The 18,623-nt window shown below is 38.5% G+C and overlaps 1 protein-coding gene across 1 annotated transcript in view; it reads right to left on the bottom strand.

Annotated features, from left to right (window-relative positions):
* The window catches only part of MAP3K5 (mitogen-activated protein kinase kinase kinase 5), a 72,344-nt gene that overhangs the window by 14,633 nt on the left and 39,088 nt on the right, over positions 1-18,623 (bottom strand). The window contains exons 12-22 of the mRNA XM_018078243.2: positions 17,277-17,372; positions 15,797-15,878; positions 13,749-13,882; positions 8,312-8,439; positions 6,340-6,476; positions 5,602-5,707; positions 3,932-4,089; positions 3,262-3,439; positions 2,439-2,459; positions 1,228-1,405; positions 959-1,127 (exon numbers count right to left, since the gene is read on the bottom strand). Of these exons, the coding sequence (XP_017933732.2) occupies positions 959-1,127; positions 1,228-1,405; positions 2,439-2,459; positions 3,262-3,439; positions 3,932-4,089; positions 5,602-5,707; positions 6,340-6,476; positions 8,312-8,439; positions 13,749-13,882; positions 15,797-15,878; positions 17,277-17,372 (1,387 nt within the window). The remainder of the gene's footprint in view (positions 1-958; positions 1,128-1,227; positions 1,406-2,438; positions 2,460-3,261; positions 3,440-3,931; positions 4,090-5,601; positions 5,708-6,339; positions 6,477-8,311; positions 8,440-13,748; positions 13,883-15,796; positions 15,879-17,276; positions 17,373-18,623) is intronic.

The raw sequence follows: 18,623 nt of genomic DNA, 5'->3' as shown, positions 1-18,623 counted from the left end.
CAGCAATTTTCAAGTATATTAACTGTAGCATAAGAATCATATTGGTTTGCATCAGTTTCTAAACAGAACTATCTTTAGAACATGAATCGTCATGTTTTATAAGAATAAGTTTTAGACCAGCAATACTTTGCCTTGAGAATGAAGTGAGTCAATTAACTACTAAGACGCACACACAAACAAGAACAAAAAAATCTCATCATCCTGTTACGGTGTTGCAACATTTAGCAGTGTGGTCATGACCTGTTATTTATTCAGTGTCATCCTGAACTGATACATCATCATAATGAATCATCCCCATAAAGGAGTGCCAAAAGGCCATTCTGCAATTATTTTGTTGTTTGCTGTAACCCCCAGTGTTACTACACCTTTCCTCCATATGTGCTCCCAAAGATCATTGAGGAATAGCTGTGATTTATTTTCTCCCTAGCCCCCTCTTTCCCCTTTTATGGTTGTTGGCTAGAAGGCAATGGTGTACCAGTCAGCCCCATTTTTTCTACACAATAACCTAAGGCTAGACAGGCATAAACCTCCCTCTGTCGAACCAGTCAGCCAGAAGGTAGAACTTTTAAAGGGAGCCAAGATAATCCCCTCCTGGAGATGATCTACCTATGAGTTGACTTGACAGCCTCAGCTAGTCCAATTTGGAGATCACTGGCAAAATAGAGTACCGTGAAAGCATGTTTTTCTGTTATCTAGCCAGTACAAATACCCAAGCATACATATTGTAATTACAAACAACACAAAAGGCATATGTAATGAAGCATAAACAATTTCAAAGTCTATTTTTAATAGCCCAAATAAAACAATAATTGTGAAAGCTTACACAGTGTATGCTTTCTAGTTTAATCAAACTTTATTTTTTAATTGCTTTACTATGTCTAATTTCAAGAGTTGCAGGTAACTGCAGAGAAGTCTTCAAATTCCATAGAATTCGTGCTGCCTTCTGAAATTACCTTACCTGAGTCAAAGCTTCCATCAAGTTCCTCACCACGTGCTCTTGGTCCTCAGTTAATATCCTGTGAAGGGTGGCTCTCCTTTCACTATCCTTCTTCAGCATGAAAAACCCAGAATCTTTTTCTTCAGGTGAAGGAGGTGCACTGTGATCCTCAAAGTGTTCATCTGGGATGCTGAATGAAAGACACTCAGTGAAAAGAAACTTTATTAAAATCATCCCAATGCACACATTCCTAATCTACTGTGTAACATAAATGCCAGATAGCTCTTTACCTCAGAAAAAGGGACCGGATTCCCTTCCCATCTTTTTCTCCACAGGATTTGGCTCTTGTTTTGAAAGAGAATGGATCAATTTTTAACTCTGTATCAGGTGAGACAGAACCATATTCACTGCTGCTACTTGTATCTTCCACCAGGACAGGGACAGGTAAGGATATGCTCCGAAGATACTCTATTCATATAAGGATATTCAGAAATTAGAATTTAATAATGTCATCATAGTGCTAAAGTGAAAAGATTACTCTTTCAGAGGAAACAGAAAGACTCCAGTCTTCCCACACACCAATAAAAAATATTAAAACAAAATTGACAAAAAAACCCCTCTGCTTATTCTTCTGGAATAGAGTTACCTTTCAGTTATGTTTTTATTCAAAAGCTTCTTGCGAGATGGAAATGCTGGGCTGTTTGCAAGTTCACTTACAGAACTTCAACAACGAAGTGAACATGCATCTCATATCATAACTTCCAGCAGTAGCAAAATGCTTCTCTAGGGTAAATCATTCAAGCACCTTCCAAGATCTTAATTTTATGAGTGTATATAAATATGTATTTATTTATATATAATATATATACTATAGCAGGTATGTTTTTAATCAGATTATTTTGTACAAGTTTAATTAGTTTTTCATTAATAATAAACACACAGTTAAGTCAGAACTTTGAGTTTTAAATTCAAAGCACACATTACTGCTGCAGGAAACTACTCATACCTATTTCAAACGTGCACATCTCAAAATGTACTTTGATACCAACTCAGCATGAAGGTAACTATGTGTGTGTTCAGTTCCCTCCCACACTCTCCCCAGTTCATTTCCTGAAAGGGATCAGTATCCTGCACCCAGGCAGTACTGCTTTCTCAGTTTTAGAATTTAGTCTAACAAAAATCTATGTTATCTTTCTCCACAAACCTTGGCTCTGTTGCTACTATAAAACAGCCACTGGTCCCCATAAACAACAACACAGCTCTTCAAACCTGTATCACCCACCTGCCTAGACAATTAAGCCATAGTCTGGTAGGATTAAAAATAGTAATTTAAATATGCACAATGGATTAGACATTCTTAACAGAGAGAGAGAGGTCACTTATTTTCATAATTGTGCCTGCTTCTCTTTCCAACATTTCAGTGTGACAAATCCTACCAGAATAATGATAACCACAGTATCTACACAGGTATGTTTTGATAGAGAAGTATGTTAAAACTCACCATTTGTGTTAGCTGAAAGAACTGTGGTAGAAAAGCAAAGAAAAAAAGGAAAGTTAAATATGCCAAAATTGACTGAGAAAATAAGCACAGTCTAAAGGGTATGTTGCCATTTTTATGGACTATCTCAACTCTCCTGTCTGCAGTCTCCAAAAGTGTGATTTATTGAAATTTAAAGTTAATTTTAATTTGAGAGGGTGGAAACCATGTTAAAAGTGATCATCTAATGCCGTCTCCTTTCTCTGATATTTTTATTTGTCATGCTAAAAATATACAGAAGATATTTTCATAAGTATATATGCACACACAATAGAATATGTTATTCATGCTCTCAAAACTGCTTTGTTACTTTGTATAGTTTAGATCACTACAGGAAATTAATATGTGAAACAAAAATAATGCATTGCACACACATTTGCAATGGGACAAAGATTATTTTACTCATGTAGAAAACTCCCCTGAGGTTCAATAGCATATTCAAACTTACAGAAAATATGATCTATGTAAACATTCTTTTGACAAAATCATATGCAAATTAAAAAAAGAAACACAAAACCCAATGATCATAAAAGCTGCACAAAACCATAACCAGACTTTTATAAACCCTCTTAGAAATATTTATATAAATCACTTCTGTGACAACATGATAACAGAATTCTGCTAGAATTCTGCAGTGTTTCTGCAGCAAGCTGCTGGTAAAGAAGGTTACAACTGAACATTCATCTGGGATGGAGATCTGATGTGTTCATTTTAAAGACTACATGATTAGTTTTAGGAAACAATACCATTGGCAAGAGAAAAATTTCAGATTTTTAGCAATGCTTACCTGAGAGCTTTGATGGGGACTTTCTTTTCTTGCTTGAAACCTTCAAGAATTCATCTATAAGTAGCTCATGAGCAAAAGCTCGTTTATCAGGATCTGGTTCAAAGCAACGCAATATGAAAGCCTTGGCTTCTGCAGACATGGATTCAGGAATTTCTGGGTGTATTTTAAACATTCCCACCTGAGATAAATAAAGGGAGAAACAATAGCCTACACTGTTCTTTTCCCAACCACTACACAACATCAAAAAACTGTTTAGACAGTAAAAATGGTATATCATTCTCAAGTTTTGATATTAACTTTCTATAACTAGTTTATTAATTCAAAGAAAAAAATCCTATTACAAACTGTATAATCAATTACATTTTTTTAAAAAATCAACAGATGTAACTAGAGGTTCTCACAAAGCAGAAAACTGCTCTTTTTTTTTTCAGTTTGGCTCTGTTTTTTATTTAAACACCCAGGCTGCTGAATAGCTGCTATATTACTCTATTCAAAAGTAGACAGCACTCCCTCTCAGTTGAATCACATTATTCTTCTTAACATCCTCAAAAACCAAGCATTTCCTTTATCTTCTTGTCCTGCAACCTCTAATTCCAGCTTCTCCAAAACAGTCACAAGATTTCCTGTGTTTACAAATACCTCTCTGAGCTGTACAAGGAATATGTCTGACCTTAAACATTGCTGCTTGTGGTTCTCCCAGTTCATAAAAAGGGGGCTTCCCTGTAGCCATCTCAATGATTGTGCATCCCAAAGACCAGATGTCTGCAGCCTTGCCATAGCCACGTGGCCCTTTGTCTATAATTTCTGGTGCCATATACTGAAGGGTACCTGTTTAAAACATATTCTTTTTTTACTTAGGGCACTAATGCTGCAAACAGATAGCTAAAGGACAAGAGGAACAAAAACACTGAGAAGTGAGAAATATTGGGAGAGTTAAAAAAAACCCTTTTTATTATTCAAAATTCAAGAATTCCCATATGCATTCCATATAAACTCAAAATACTACTCAAAATATTACTTGTGCTAAAAGCATTTGGTATTATCTACTGATGTGGATATCGGTTTTCAAAGTCAATGACAACTATTAAAGATTTCGATGAGCTTAGGATCAGACATAGTTCTCATTTACTGTATCAGAGCTTAAGATTAAAATATGGGAGATCACTCTGAATGGCACCCAGAAAGGAAAAGGAAGGGACAACTGAAATCTAAACCTAAAAGAGTTGGTATATGAATTCTGAAATAAGGGAATCAATCTAACACATCATTCGGCATTCTGTTCCACTTAGAGCAGCAATGGAAGAGCAGAGGATGGAATTAAAATAAGAGTCCCTTCTCATTTTGCATAATTATTTAATGCAGTGCCACTGCATGATTTAACATCCAAATCATATTATCAAGCAGAAAGAGGAACAAGTTAATGACAGGTTCTGTAGATAAGCGATTTTGGAGATGAAGCCAGGATGTCCAAGCCAATCAAGGGAGAAAAAAATGTTCAGCACGATGAAAAAGCCAAGCACAGAGGAGACAGACTGAAATACAATATAGGATAGACACAGCTCTTCCGTTGTACAGACTTCGATGTCACAAGTGGAACATCCAAAACAGCGTTCTCTTTGAACAGTGTGTCTTAGTTCGAAATTGCCCCCCCAGGAGCCGGGGGCCTAGAGGTGATTGGGTCCCAGGGCAGTTTCCCCTGAAGGACCAGTCACCGCTCGCTTTGTTCGCTCCTGTGACAAACCAGATATACACAGCAGAGACTGGCACGGAACCAAGAGAGCACAGACTCAAACTTGTTTCCTTGGACTTCGTAAGGAAGAAGAGACTTCAGTAAACAGCTGGAGGTTGGTGGGGGGAGTGAATCAAAGGAAACCCTTTTCCCTGAACACTCCCATGAGAGAAAGACTGCTTACCTATCAGCCAAAGGGCTCCTCCTGGGCTGAATTAAGGGAGGGGCTTAGAAGGAAGATAGAAGTGTGTAATATTGTATATATATAGTTGTTTTTAGCTTGTACAGTATTTAATTTGTATAGAATAAATGTATATACTTTCCCTTCCCCCTATAGAGGTGTCTGCCTGAAAGTTTCTCTTCGGTGTTGAGGTAAAATTGTGGGAAGGGGTGAGAGAAGCCTGGAAATTGGATTTTGAATTTTTGTGGTGGTTCAAACCACCACACAGTGCATACAAGAACAGTGTATAGCTTAAAATTATATATCAGAAAGTTATTCTTGCAGTAGCCTTTTATACTGATTTGAAGTCAACGAAAGTTCAGCATCTGTGGATTCTGACCCTACATACACAGTTTGAGTGAGGATAAAGGAGTCTCCTCTGGGAACATACCAGTGAAAGTTTCAGTACAAGGATTGATTCCTGCAAGTCTCTTTGAAGTTCCAAAGTCCGAAATCTTTAACACTCCACTGTACGTGTTGATAAGCACGTTATCACCCTGAGGAACAGAACATTCAGAGTAATTATTTTTCTCTGCAGACTCTTCATCTAAGACTTCTTGCATAGCCTGTTCCTACAGTGCACTCTTTACTAGGTAAAAATTACCTCTTAAGCCTTTTAAGAGAGGAGATAAAAGAGAAATCAATAGTGTTTCTGGTTTATGTAATCCCATTAACAGAAACTTCATCTCAAAGTGAACTTCCCCTACTACCAGAAGGCTGTAGGAATTCAGTTAAAGAATATTAAAAGAGGGAAAACGGCTTTTTAAAAACAAAAACTCCCACTTTTTTGTCTGCAATCTCCTTGGAAAAAAAGTTGCTAAGTATTGCATCCACAATCTTCACTTCTAATCAGATTTTATAGAAGTTCAATCATGTCACTGAAAACAGAAATAAAAGTATCTACTTTATCACATCAGAAGTTGCTATATTTCAATTTTTCTAAAATAAAAAAAACCCAACCCAAATATATTTTGTTGGTTCAAATTGAAATCAACAATGGTTCACCTACCTAACCCACAGTTCAGAATAGCAGAGACCTTTCAGAAAAACAGTTTTTAAATTACAGGGAAAATAAAAAAGCTATGCAGTTATGTAACACTGTGAGACTTAATTCTCTGCAAATTCTTACCTTTATGTCTCGATGCACTATTTGATTATCATGGAGATATTTTAATCCTTCAAGAATCTGCTTGGTGTAAAAGCCAATTGTCTGCTCGTTATTTTTTAATGGTCCCCATTTTGATCGTAGAAGAGCAGAAAGGCTGCCTATAATTTTGGACAGCAAAAAGTGAGAGTAAAAATCCAATTAAATTCTGCTTTCTCCCCAAAGCAAAAAAGGAACAACAAATATCAATCCCAGTGGAAATGTAGGCACCTCTTCTATAACCAGAGTCCTCTCCAGGCAAATGCTTAGTTGCATCATCACTGGCCTGAGTGATTAAAGAGAGTCTCGGTATCTCCACTGGCCTCAGATGCAGCAGAGAAGTGTATGCTTCCTCAAGCATGCAAATCAGAACCCATTTAACCAATATGCTCACCTCCCTCCTATACCAGGAGACAAGTTAAGCCCGGGAATGTTGTAAAAGAGTGAAAAAGTGTGGATGTGCATATGCATGTGTTTTTACATACACCAACCCCACAGTTACTCAAAAAGCTAAGATCAAGAAGTGGGATTTTTGTTACATCTGGCTGCTGTGAGTTCTTTAGTTGCAAACAGAAGCAACAATCACGAATCCCCTTTCTAGTGTCATGTACCTGAAGAGGGCTGAGCCACCAGAGAGTAGCTACGGTTGATCCAGTAGGATGAGCACAGATCATCTCTACCCTGTGTTGGGTTTGCATGGAAAGTGTTTGGTAGAAGGAGGGCTGCAAGGGGGAATTCTGTGAGAAGCTGCTGGAAGCTTCCCCTGTGTCTAATAGAGCCAATGCCAGATGCCTCCAAGACAGACCTGCCACTGGTGAAGGCCAAGCCCATCAGCAGTAGTGGCAGTGCCTCTGGGATAACAGATTTAAGAAGGGAAAAAAATACGTGCAACAATTGCAGCCAGAGAGAGAAGTGAGAATATGTGAGAAAAACAGCCTTGAAGACACCAAAGTCAGCAAAGGAGGGGGAGGAGGTGCTCCAGGCACCAGAGTGGAGGTTCCCCTGCAGCCCATGGTGAAGACCATGGTGAGGCAGGATGTCTCCCTGAAGCCCATGGAGGTCCCTAAGCTGGAGCAGGTAGATACCCAAAGGAGGCTGGGACCCCGTGGGAAGCACATGCTGGAGCAGGCTTCTGGCAGGACCTGTGGCCCCACAGGGGACCCATGGTGTTCCTGAAGGACTGCACCCTGTGGAAGGGACCCACATTGGAACAGTTCATGAAGAACTGTAGCCCATGGGAAGAACTCACACTGGAGAAGGTCATGGAGGACTGTCTGTCACGGGAGGGACCCCAGCTGGAGAGGGGAAGAGTGTGAGGAGTGCTCCTCTTGAGGAGGAAGGAGCGGCAGAGACAATGTTTGATGAATTGACCACACTCCCCATCTCCCTGTGCCACTGGTGGGAGGAGGGAAAGAAAATTGTGAGTGAAGTCAAACCCAGAAAGAAGGGAGCAGTAGGGGGAAGGTGTTTTTAAGATTTGGCTTTATTTCTCATTATTGTTCTCTGATTTGTCTGGGGAATAAATTAAATTAATATTCCCAAGTTGAGTCCATTTTGCCTGTGATGGTAACTGGTGAGTGATCTCTCCCTGTCCTTATCATGACCCATGAGGCTTATGTTCTATTTTCTCTCCCCTGGCCAGCTGAAGAGGGGAGTGACAGAGCAGCTTTAGTGGGCACCTGGCATCCAACCAGGGTCAACCCACCACAGATCTGAGGTCAAAGGAGCTTGCCTGTTACAGCAATGATCTGAGCTGTATCTGCAGCACACCTATCTACATACTGAAGCAGAGGCCTCAAGTACTTTGAAGACAGTTTCCCCATTAACTTAGGAAAGAGACATTAAAGAATATTACACCTGCATGAAATGTATCTTGTGGCAGTATTACAGGTTTTTATACTTTTAAAATGCTAAAAAAACCCAACCAACCACCAAACCAGTATACCCCAAAACTTACCACCTGGCACCTGTTCCATGAATATCTTAATGAAGCCATTTTCACTAAGAGAACCTAAATACTGAACAATGTTCTTATGTTTGAGATGCTTATGCAAAGCTATTTCTTCATGCAGAGGTTGGGAGTACCTGGAAAGCAAAGAAACAGTTTATTCAAAATTGACCTTTGGGAAGAAAGCCTTGTGTTTACTGTGGTAGCTAAAACTCTGTTTTAGGTCTCATGAAACATATTTACACTGAAAATGACTACTTCATAAATGCATTTAACAACAGTGGTTGTAACCACCATATAAAAAAATTGTGTAATCATATGTAAATATATATAACATATGTAAAATATATGTATTATTCTATATACATACAGAGAAAATATTATAAATGCATGAAAATTGACTAAGGAAAACAAAATTTGTAGAAAATTAACTGCTCTCCAGCCTAACTCAAAGAGAATAAACAGTTGTTCAAGTGGCTGGATTTGTATTAGTGCCAAAGCAAACTAGTAAACTATAAAGTTAGCATATAAATAAAACACCTTAATAATGAAAATGAATAACGATTTAAATTTTAATTAAAGTAGAAGCCTTTTCTGAAAACAAGAGTGTATATCAGAGTAAGAAAACAGAAATAATTTCATGGAGAGATATTTAAAAGAACAGATCAAAACAATATCACCAAATATAATTTAGTCCAAGGTAAAATATTTTTCAGAGATAAGCTTTTCAACAGTCTTTTTGTCAAGAAGGCTTCTGGAGTCAAGATCCTTCTCCATTGTGGAACACCACCGGAGCTCAACAGCTGATGTGCTCCCTGGGCCTGCCCTAACACTCTTCCTAACTTAGGACTGCCCTAATGCTTCCTCTTGGAAGCAGGTCAGCTGCCAGATTCTGTGTATTGTCTGGCAAAGCACTAATATCTGTGGTCAGCCTTCCAGGGCAGCTGAAATAGATGAAGGACACAGAACTACTTCTGTCAGTCGAGATGTGAGAAGCAGCTGCAGCATTTGAGCAAGTAGAAGACATTTTCAGATGTTTTTACTAAGGGAGTACTAACAGCAAACTCCACCTTGCAGCTACTTGCCATCAAAAGGAATAGTTTTACTGCCACCTTCACCAGGTTACTCTCAGCACAGACTTCACATTAACACAGGTATATTCTCATTCATTATAATTCTTCTCCCTGCACTTTTAAACCACACAGTTAACTGAGACTCAAGCAACTATAACAATTTTGAAAATAAAATAAAGCCACAAGAAAATTCTTCACTGGGATGAAGCATTTTTTATTTTAGAACTTAGCCATTAGAAGACTTTAAATGGTACAAACAAAGACAAATTCTAAACCATCATTATGGAATGGTTTGAATTAGAAAGAGACCTTAAAGATTATCTAGTTTCAACCCTCCTGACATGGACAGGGACACCTTTCACTAGACCATATTGCCCAAAGCCCCATCCAGCCCAGCCTTGAACAATTCCAGGGATGGGGCATCCACAACTTCTCTGGGCAACCTGTGCCAGTGTCTCACCAGTCTCTCAGTAAAGAATTTCTTCCAACCTAAACCTACGCTCTTTCAGTTTGAAGCCATTCCCTCCTGTCCTATGTGCCCTTGTAAAGAGCCTCTCTACAGCTTCCTTATAGATCCCCTTTAGGTACTGGAAGGTTGCTATGATGTTTCCCCAGAGCCTTCTCTTCTCCAGGCTAAACAAACCCAACTCTCTCAGCTTGTCTTCATAGGAGAGGTGCTCCAGCCCTATCATTTTTCTCATCATCCTTGTCTGTACCCGCTCCAACAGGTCCACATCATTCTTATGTTGGGGGTCCCAGTGTTGGATGCATCACTTGAGCTGGGGTCTCTTGAAAGCAGAGTAGAGAGTCAGAGTCACCTCCCTCAACCTGCTGGCCACACTGCTTTTGATGCAACCCAGGACATGGTTGGTTTTCTGGGCTGTGAGTGCATATTGTCAGGTCATGTTGAACTTCACCTAACACCCCCAAGTCCTTCTCCTCAGGGCTGCTCTCAATCCATTCTCTGCCAAACCTGTAGGTGTGCCTGGGATTGCCATGACCCACGTGTAGCACCTTGCACTTTGCCTTGTCGAACTTCATGAGGTTCGCACAGGCCCACCTCTCAAACCTCTCAAGGTCCCTCTGGATAGCGTCCCTTCCCTCCAGTGTGTTGACTGCACTACTCAGCTTGGTGTCATTGGCAAACTGTCCATGTTGTTGACAGAGATGTTAAATAACGCTGTCCCAATACCAACCTCTGAGAAATGCCACTCATCACTGACCTGCACCTGACCGTAATTCTTGAGTGAGACCATACAGCCAGTTCCTTATTCACCAAGTGGACTGTCAAATCCATGTGTCTCCAGTTTAGAGACAAGGATGTTGTGGGGGACAGTGTCAAGTGCTTTGCACAAGTCCAGGGAGATCATGTCAGCACTCTTCCCTTATCTGCCACTGCTGTAACCCCTTCATAGTAGCCTGGCAAATGTGTCAGGCATGATTTGCCCTTAGTGTTGCCATGGTGGCTGTCACCAATCACCTCATTATTTTTCATGTGCCTTAACATAGTTTCCAAGAGAATCTGCTCCATGATTGCATTAGACACAGAGGTGAGACTGACTGGCCTGTAATTCCCGGCATCTTTCTTATTCCCCTTTTTAAAAACAGGGGTCTTATTTCTTCTCTTCCAGTCAATAGGAACTTTACTGAACTGCCACAATTCCTCAAATATGATGATAGTGGCTTAGCCATTTCATCTGCCAGTTCCCTCAGGACCTGTGAATGTATGTCATCAGGTCCCAAGGACTTGTGCATGTTCAGGTTCCTCAGATGGTCTCAAACCTGATCATATGAGCAGTAGAAAGATACTTAAAAGTTGTTGCTTTCTATCAGAAGTGGACAATGCTCTCAGGCAGCTCTTGAGCTGCCCTGTGCAGTGCCAGGAGCTGGACTTGATGACCTTGATGGGTCCCTTCCAACTTATCATATTCTATGAATCTATAATCTCCTACAGTGGGTGGTTCTTTATTCTCCCAGTCCCTGCCTTTGCCTCCTGTGACCTGTGACCTGTGGCTGGAGCAGCTGTTGAACACAAAGGCAAAAAAGTCAAGACTTCTCCATGCCCTGGGTAACTAGGTCTCCCGTTTCCTTCCAGAGTGGGACCACATTTTCCCTAGCCTTCCTTTTATCAGCAACGTACTTATAGAAGCTTTTCGTGTTGCACTTAATGTCCCTGGCTAGATTCAATCAGGTACTTTAGCTTTCCTAACCTGATCCCTGGCTGCTCAGACAATTTCTCTGTATTCCTCCCAGACTACCTGTCCTTGGTTCCACCCTTTGAAGGCTCCCGTTTTGCGTCTGAGTTTGTTCAGGAGGTCCTTGTTCTTCAAGCAGGTTTCTTAGGTCTTTTTTCCTGTAGTCTAACATTTCCTGAGAAATAAATTATTCAATAGCTTATATTTAACATACAGCACTATTGAAGACTCACTGCTTTTTGCACAGAAGTAGTTTCATTTCTAGCCCTGCTCTAATTCAGAACTTAAACGGTTTTTACAAATTCAAAAGATGGTAATTTTTGCTTTTAAAATTATACAAACTAATTTCAGAGATTAATCCTTTTCTTTCTATAGACTTCTTTCGAAGTGCAAAAAGATCAGGTTATAATTAATCAGAAGTGAATTATTAATTTTTTCTTATTTTGCCATTAAAAGAATAATACTTGGAAGCCTGTAAATATTTTTGAAAGTTTAGACGAAAGACTAACAGCTTCATAATAATCTCTTCTGTGGTATGCTTTGCACACTGAGTCTGAAACCTCTTCCACTGAAAATTCTTTTAAAATGTGTATTGGAGAAGAAAAATATGTATTTTTTTTCTTTGAGCTAGTTATTGTTCTATTCAGGCTATCTTTCTATTAACTACAGTTGTTATAAAACTGCAAGAGTTATCACAGAGTGTTCTGTCAACATCTAGGCTCCAATACTGCTTAAATAATAATATTTGATGCTGGCTAGGTTGTAGAGAATAATGTTCTTTTTCTACAAATGGTTATTTTACTCCCAGGGACATACATTCTAGCTAAATGTGAGAAGAGTAACAGCCATTGTGGTGGATTAGAATAGCCTCTTTTATTTACCATTTTGAATACCAGTACTCTCCTTAAGATAACTGCTATGTAGGATGGGTAAAAGCAGCTTCCTTGCTGATATTAGTTGTAGACTGAACACTGCACAAACAAGGATACAATTATTTCATCCTACAAAGGAAATGCAGCATGCAAAAATATGGGATCAGTCATAAACCAAAAGAAGACAAATGGGCAAAAGACAATAAACTTGAAATTATAGATTCTATTCCCTCCTGAAATGATGAACAAAAATTCAACAGTTGGCACAGTTGCTATTTTATCTACATTCATTTAGTATCTAATTCCTCCTGCTACCAAGCAGTGTTTTGTCTTTATCAAAAGAGCTTCCTTCATAAAAATTATTTCTTTAACCAGGAAAAGGGGAAAGGAAGGATTTATCTTTCTCTTGCCAACCATGGCAACCATGGACTTTATTTTCTACTTTTCATAGTGTTTCTGAACGTAAGCCTGAGTTATAGTCTTTTATAATATTTTACAGTCTCTCAGTCTTTAAAGATTCAAGCACTCAAGACACCTGTTAAGCAGTTTGTACAACACTTGACTTCAAAAACCAAAGGCTAATGTAGAATTTCAGAATAAGAATAACTTGACAGTTTAATCCAGTCAATTTCAGTAAGAATATATTACTTTCAACCTTATATCACTTTTATTACAATATTTGTGGAAATCTACATATACAAGATGGAATACACTGGAAGTCTTCAGATCCACAGATACTAAGGACATCAAGTGCCTGATCTTTACATGGCAACCTTTATAATTGAAAGAGAGTAACATACATAAAGTGATTGCATTAAAAAAAAAAGAATTAACAAAGAAGTCGTTCCACATGATTAATGTCACAAGGCTTCATAGTAAGTGGTGTAAAAACAAGAATGCAAAATGTCTTTATCAACAATTCAGGCTCAGAATTTTAAAGGACTCCACAGATCATGAATTTCAATATGAAATCGTCCTTTTGTAAGGACACGTCTGAGTATGTCTAAGTAGATAGAGCCAATCACTGGGTGTTTGAATGAGATTCTGCACTTTAGCAGTATTTTTTTTTGAAAGAAGTACTAGTACCAAAGCCAGCAAACATCTAAATTCTCAGTTGTGATCACGTTCTACTCCGTAACTTGGAAATACCTACTTACAAAGAAAGGGAACAGCATTATATACCACAGACAAGTAAATTATTGGCAGCTTTGTAGAAGATGTACTCCTTGATCAACCAACTGACTAATCGCATTAATGAAGAAATTATGTAACGCACAAAATTTGGAATTAGCCACAATGACTATACCTGCTGTCTCTCTCTGGGATTTCTTTAATAGCAATTCTGACTTGATTGCTCAAATCTCGTCCTGCATATACAATGCCATACGTTCCCTTGCCCAGAATGACTCGTTCGCCATTTTCATCATACTCGTAATCATACTGCAAAACAAACAACAACAACATAAAATGAAACAGAAGGATAAGATTTATTCCATCTCACCCTGTGCTCATAACTAAAGCATCTAGGATGCTAGTAGTTTTCTGCAGAATGCAAAGGAGGAAAGAAAAACACTTCAAGAAGACAATTTGGATACCGTGCAGACATGCCTATGCTTCTCCACTGGCTTCTAAGGTAGCCATTTCAGGGAAGTGCACCAAGCTAAACTATGCTGGCCTTTACCTGTTCAGTGTAGTTCGCTTGCATATCTTAGCAGCATCTGAAAATCTGCGGGCAGGTGCTGTAAAAGCAGGAGCCGACGACAGAGGGCACTCTGCGCCAAACGGAGAACACCGGCTCCCACACAGGCACGGAGAGCAAGGCACGATACACCTACTTGTTCCAGGTGCCCTCCTGACCTGACTACAGCTTCCAAAACCAGCACAGCCTCAATTCTACCAGTGCCAGGTCTGTCAGCAGACTGTGCCAATGGAGGTTAGTGAGGACTGCAGTGCATTGAGTGGTTTCAGCTGAGTTTGAATTTCAAAGAGTTTAAGGCAAGTCCAAAAAGGTTTGTTAGACAGATTATCTGATCTGTCCCCTTTTGTGTAACAAAGGAATGTAATTTCACAAGGTCACTCCTGTGCTAAACCCAGTAACTTATGCTTAAATAAAGTATTTTTTATTTTCCATCAAATAAAGATGGCTATTTTTTTTAATAAGAGAGAGAATCCACTTCTTTTAGTACTTTGTTTCACCAATTAATTACTCTTATGGTGAAGTCATGCCTCTTAATTCAAATTTCTTCTGTTACTATTTAATTACATTTTTTTCAAATTATTAAAGAGATCATTAGCACATTGTTATTTTTCCTGTAAAAATATTTGCCCACTGTGATCAAATCACCCACTGCTTTTCTTTTTGCTAAAATAAACAAGCAGGCACCCTAAGGTTCTCATTATAGGCTATTTTTCTATGCCACAAGTTACCTCAGTGGTTTTCCTTTGCCTGATCTCTGATTTCAGATATATTATAAAATGACAACTTGAAAACTGGGACAGAGGGCTGTTTGTATTCATTACACAGCACTGACTCTCTCAGTTAGTTATAGATGTCTCTAGAGCTTCGGGACAGCAGATTTTCATGTGACAGGGCATGGGCTTAGATATTCTATCCTGTTTCCCTGCCACCTCAAAGAAAGCCCTATTACCTTAAGTGCTGCATTGCACCCAATGGCCTGGTACTCACTTTTCAACTAGGTGTATGTTCAGATAAAACTCAGGGTGAGAACAGAGCATGTAACGGTGTACTCAGCCAAGCTATAACTTAGCTAACAGGGGTAGTAACAGAAGTAAGTTTGAGTTTGTGGGCTAAGGGTATAAACAGACTCCCAGCAGCACCAACATCATCATCTGATTTGAGTTAGTTGTTCATTGCCGTGCTACCTACAGACAGTAACTAGCCAGGACAAGCCTTCCCCTACTAGAATTATATCCTTACTTGTTGTGCAGACGATCTGCCAATAATGTAAGTGCACACGATTCCAGTGATGCATGAAACAGACAACAAACAGTCTTTAAAATTTAAACAGATCCTAATGCTGCCTGACTATGAGTACATTCTGATGTAACTGTTACAAGAGTCACTCTGCAATCAGCACCATGGCAGAACTCCAACATTGTGTACCTTCTAAAGTGAGTATGCTAACTGAATTACGAGAGATTTAGCTATGCTGGGTATAAAGACTACATCAACACCCTTAAAAAGAATCATTAATAGATAAACAGTAGAGGATAAGATTTTATAAACAATAAGTTCACTAATTCTCCCAGGAAAGGGGTGAGTAACTTACTTCTGTGAAATACTAGACGAGAAGCCCAAAATTTAGCATGTTGGGGGAAAAAAAGTAAAAATACCTCTAGAGAGTCTCCATCACATTCCCCTTCTTCTGTAGTCTTCCCTATTTCTTCAGTGATACTGTTCACCATGTCAAAAAATCTATACCAAAAAAAATAAAAAAAGAGAAAAGAAAAGCAAATACACACTTAAGACAGTATGAGGACAAAGAAAACACTTCTCTCTAAAGTAATGAATGAAAAAAGAGAGGACGTAAGTACAGTAAGTATTATTTTATATAATTACATATTATATAACAATAATACATAAGTATATATAATTTATACAGTCAGTATAAATTCAGTATAAAACTTTGCCTATCAGTAGAAAAGGAAAATTTTGTTTACATGCAGAATTAACAGTCAAAATCTGCAGTTTTTCTACTTCTTTTACATACTTCTTTTATCATACTCCATGATATCTGAAATTATTAATGAAATTCATATTTCAAAATCTACACTCAGGGTAAAATTCTCATCCTATACCATCATTTCTTTATGTCCAATGAAAACAGTGAAGTATCATGAGAAGTGCCTAGAAGTCCTGCCTACATTTGGAAGAGTTTTTGTAGCGTAGGAATGCCAGTTTCAAGTTTTTGCTTGAATGAAAAGGGTGTCTATTTTGCACCTTTTCATTAAAAAATAGTATTATATACGGCTTCTATCCTTTTGAAAGAATGCAAGTACAAAAATCATGTCACACTTACTTATCTCTTAAGAAGACCTCAGATATGAAGGGGAATGAACATGGTAAAAGGACCTATATGAACTAGAATGGATGAGTAAACAATCTAGAGATTGGGCTGGGAGGTGGCCACAGTCATTAATAGAGAGTATTAATTTTAGGCAAAGTTGCAGCCTTTTTAGCACAAAAAGACATGAAATTTCCTCTGGAAATGCCTCCTGGATCAATTCAAGACCACAGCCCTTAAGCTTATGGAGCAGAAACACAGCCTAGAAAAACTGCAACACCCCTAATTTTGTGCAACAAACCCTTGCCACTTATCCTGTAGGGACACAGAAACAATCTTACTTATGTAAACATATACTAATGTAAAAGAAATTAAGTGTGCTTCCTCATAATAGCAAATAAAACTGTAGTTACAGTTAAAGAAAAATCCTGACTTTCTTGTTACCCCAAATGTTCCCACTTCAGAGAGTCCATTTTAAGTTTATGATGCTTTGTTGAACTGGGGGCAAAGAGACAGTTTTAGTAAGCCTTAATATGATAACTATTACAAAACTAACCCCAGGAAGGTGTGTGTAAAAAAATAATCAAATTTGTAATTACATTTGTTTCTAATGTTTGTCTGAGCTTGTACTTTGACCCTTCATACATCATATCTCCAGGGTACTGTAGTATTAAGTTTTAATAGATGACCACTTATGATGCTCAGATCAACTGTCACCATAGCTCTGAAACAGTCAGTCCCTGTTGTGCATGAAGACACCATCTACCCCATCACAGGCCATGCTTTTTTCTGAAATAACAGTGACAGACCTTTTGCAATGAAGTTCTGTGCAGAAATAGATTTGAAAGTCATCTGAGTTGTGCAGCACGTATAGGAAACAGCATCGTTCTTCAAACTTCGAAATGCTGAAAGAACAGACAAGCAAGTTATTGGAAAGATGCATTTGGACTTCCACCAGCTTTGTCAAACCATACAGATCAACCCATTTAACATGGGAAAGCACCAGATTAAACCTGAGAAGCCATAGTTTTTCCTTATTGTAAAATTACCCTCTTCTATCCTCCGAAGTTCACATTCTGCTGTTTGCTATCATTCAGCCGGCCCCCCTTGTCCATGGATTGCCCAAGAAACAGCGGGAGCAAAGAAATTCATTGGAGTATTTCCATTGACCTGTAACACTTTTATCTTCCATGCATTTAGGTAAGGCCCTTAATTTTCACTCCTGTAGCCAGGATGAAACATCCTTTCAGGATCATATTAGAAAACTGGACTTTGAACTCAAATCAAGAATTCTTCCTTCTTTAGACATCAGCCACAGCTCAATCTTGAACACAAAAATTTCTGATCAGTGCTTTGTTAATTGGTACATTGATAGTACATTAGAAAAATATTTTTAAAATAAGTCAGCATCCAAATATGAGGTGAGTGACTTTACCCCCCTTGCCCACCCACATCTTCCTTCAGTTTTGGTTTTATCTGCTATAACTGGAGAACAAAGGTAACAAGAAGGCAAGAATGCCATTTTCTTATAGATGCACGGATGTCTCAACAGAAAAACAGAAGAGGTGCAAACTCTGGTACAACTATCAGTTTTCCACCCCAAGTAGGCTGCAGCTCTTGTAAAGATTCATGAGAACTGTTTTATATGCATGTCATTACTCTGCTCCTTAAAGAAAATATTAAATTTTATTTGAAATAGCTCTTTCTGTAACTTTGTCACATATTGAGTGCCAGCTGTCAAGCTAATGCAGTATAATTGATTGTTACTATATTCAAAAAGAGGGAAAAAAGATGGCTAGAGGTGTTACAAGGGAATATAATGTAGTATGTGAGAAATCAAGACAAAGTAAGTCTCCTTATTTATATTATTAATATACTGGACCAAATCCACAGTCCTAGTGAAATCAATCTACTTTAGCTGGATCAAGATGCCAACATGTTTTTCCTTAATTTATGGTACAATAAAGTAGAATTATATTCTATGTTGTGCTAAAGGACTGACAATTTGATTAACATAACAGGTTTTCTTTAAGTATGAGGAAACACTTGGAATTTTCAGCCTTTAAAAGGTGTCTAAGGATCCTTGCTTTCCTTTACGATTCTTCTATTCTAGAGCCTGGTAATTTTTGATAAATAAATGGCTCTTTAGACGAGCT

Source organism: Manacus vitellinus, unplaced genomic scaffold (assembly GCF_001715985.3).
Source record: "Manacus vitellinus isolate BGI_N305 unplaced genomic scaffold, ASM171598v3 scaffold_4_pilon, whole genome shotgun sequence".
NCBI classification, from domain to species: Eukaryota; Metazoa; Chordata; class Aves; order Passeriformes; family Pipridae; genus Manacus; species Manacus vitellinus.
This window is presented reverse-complemented; position numbering and strand designations above follow the sequence as displayed.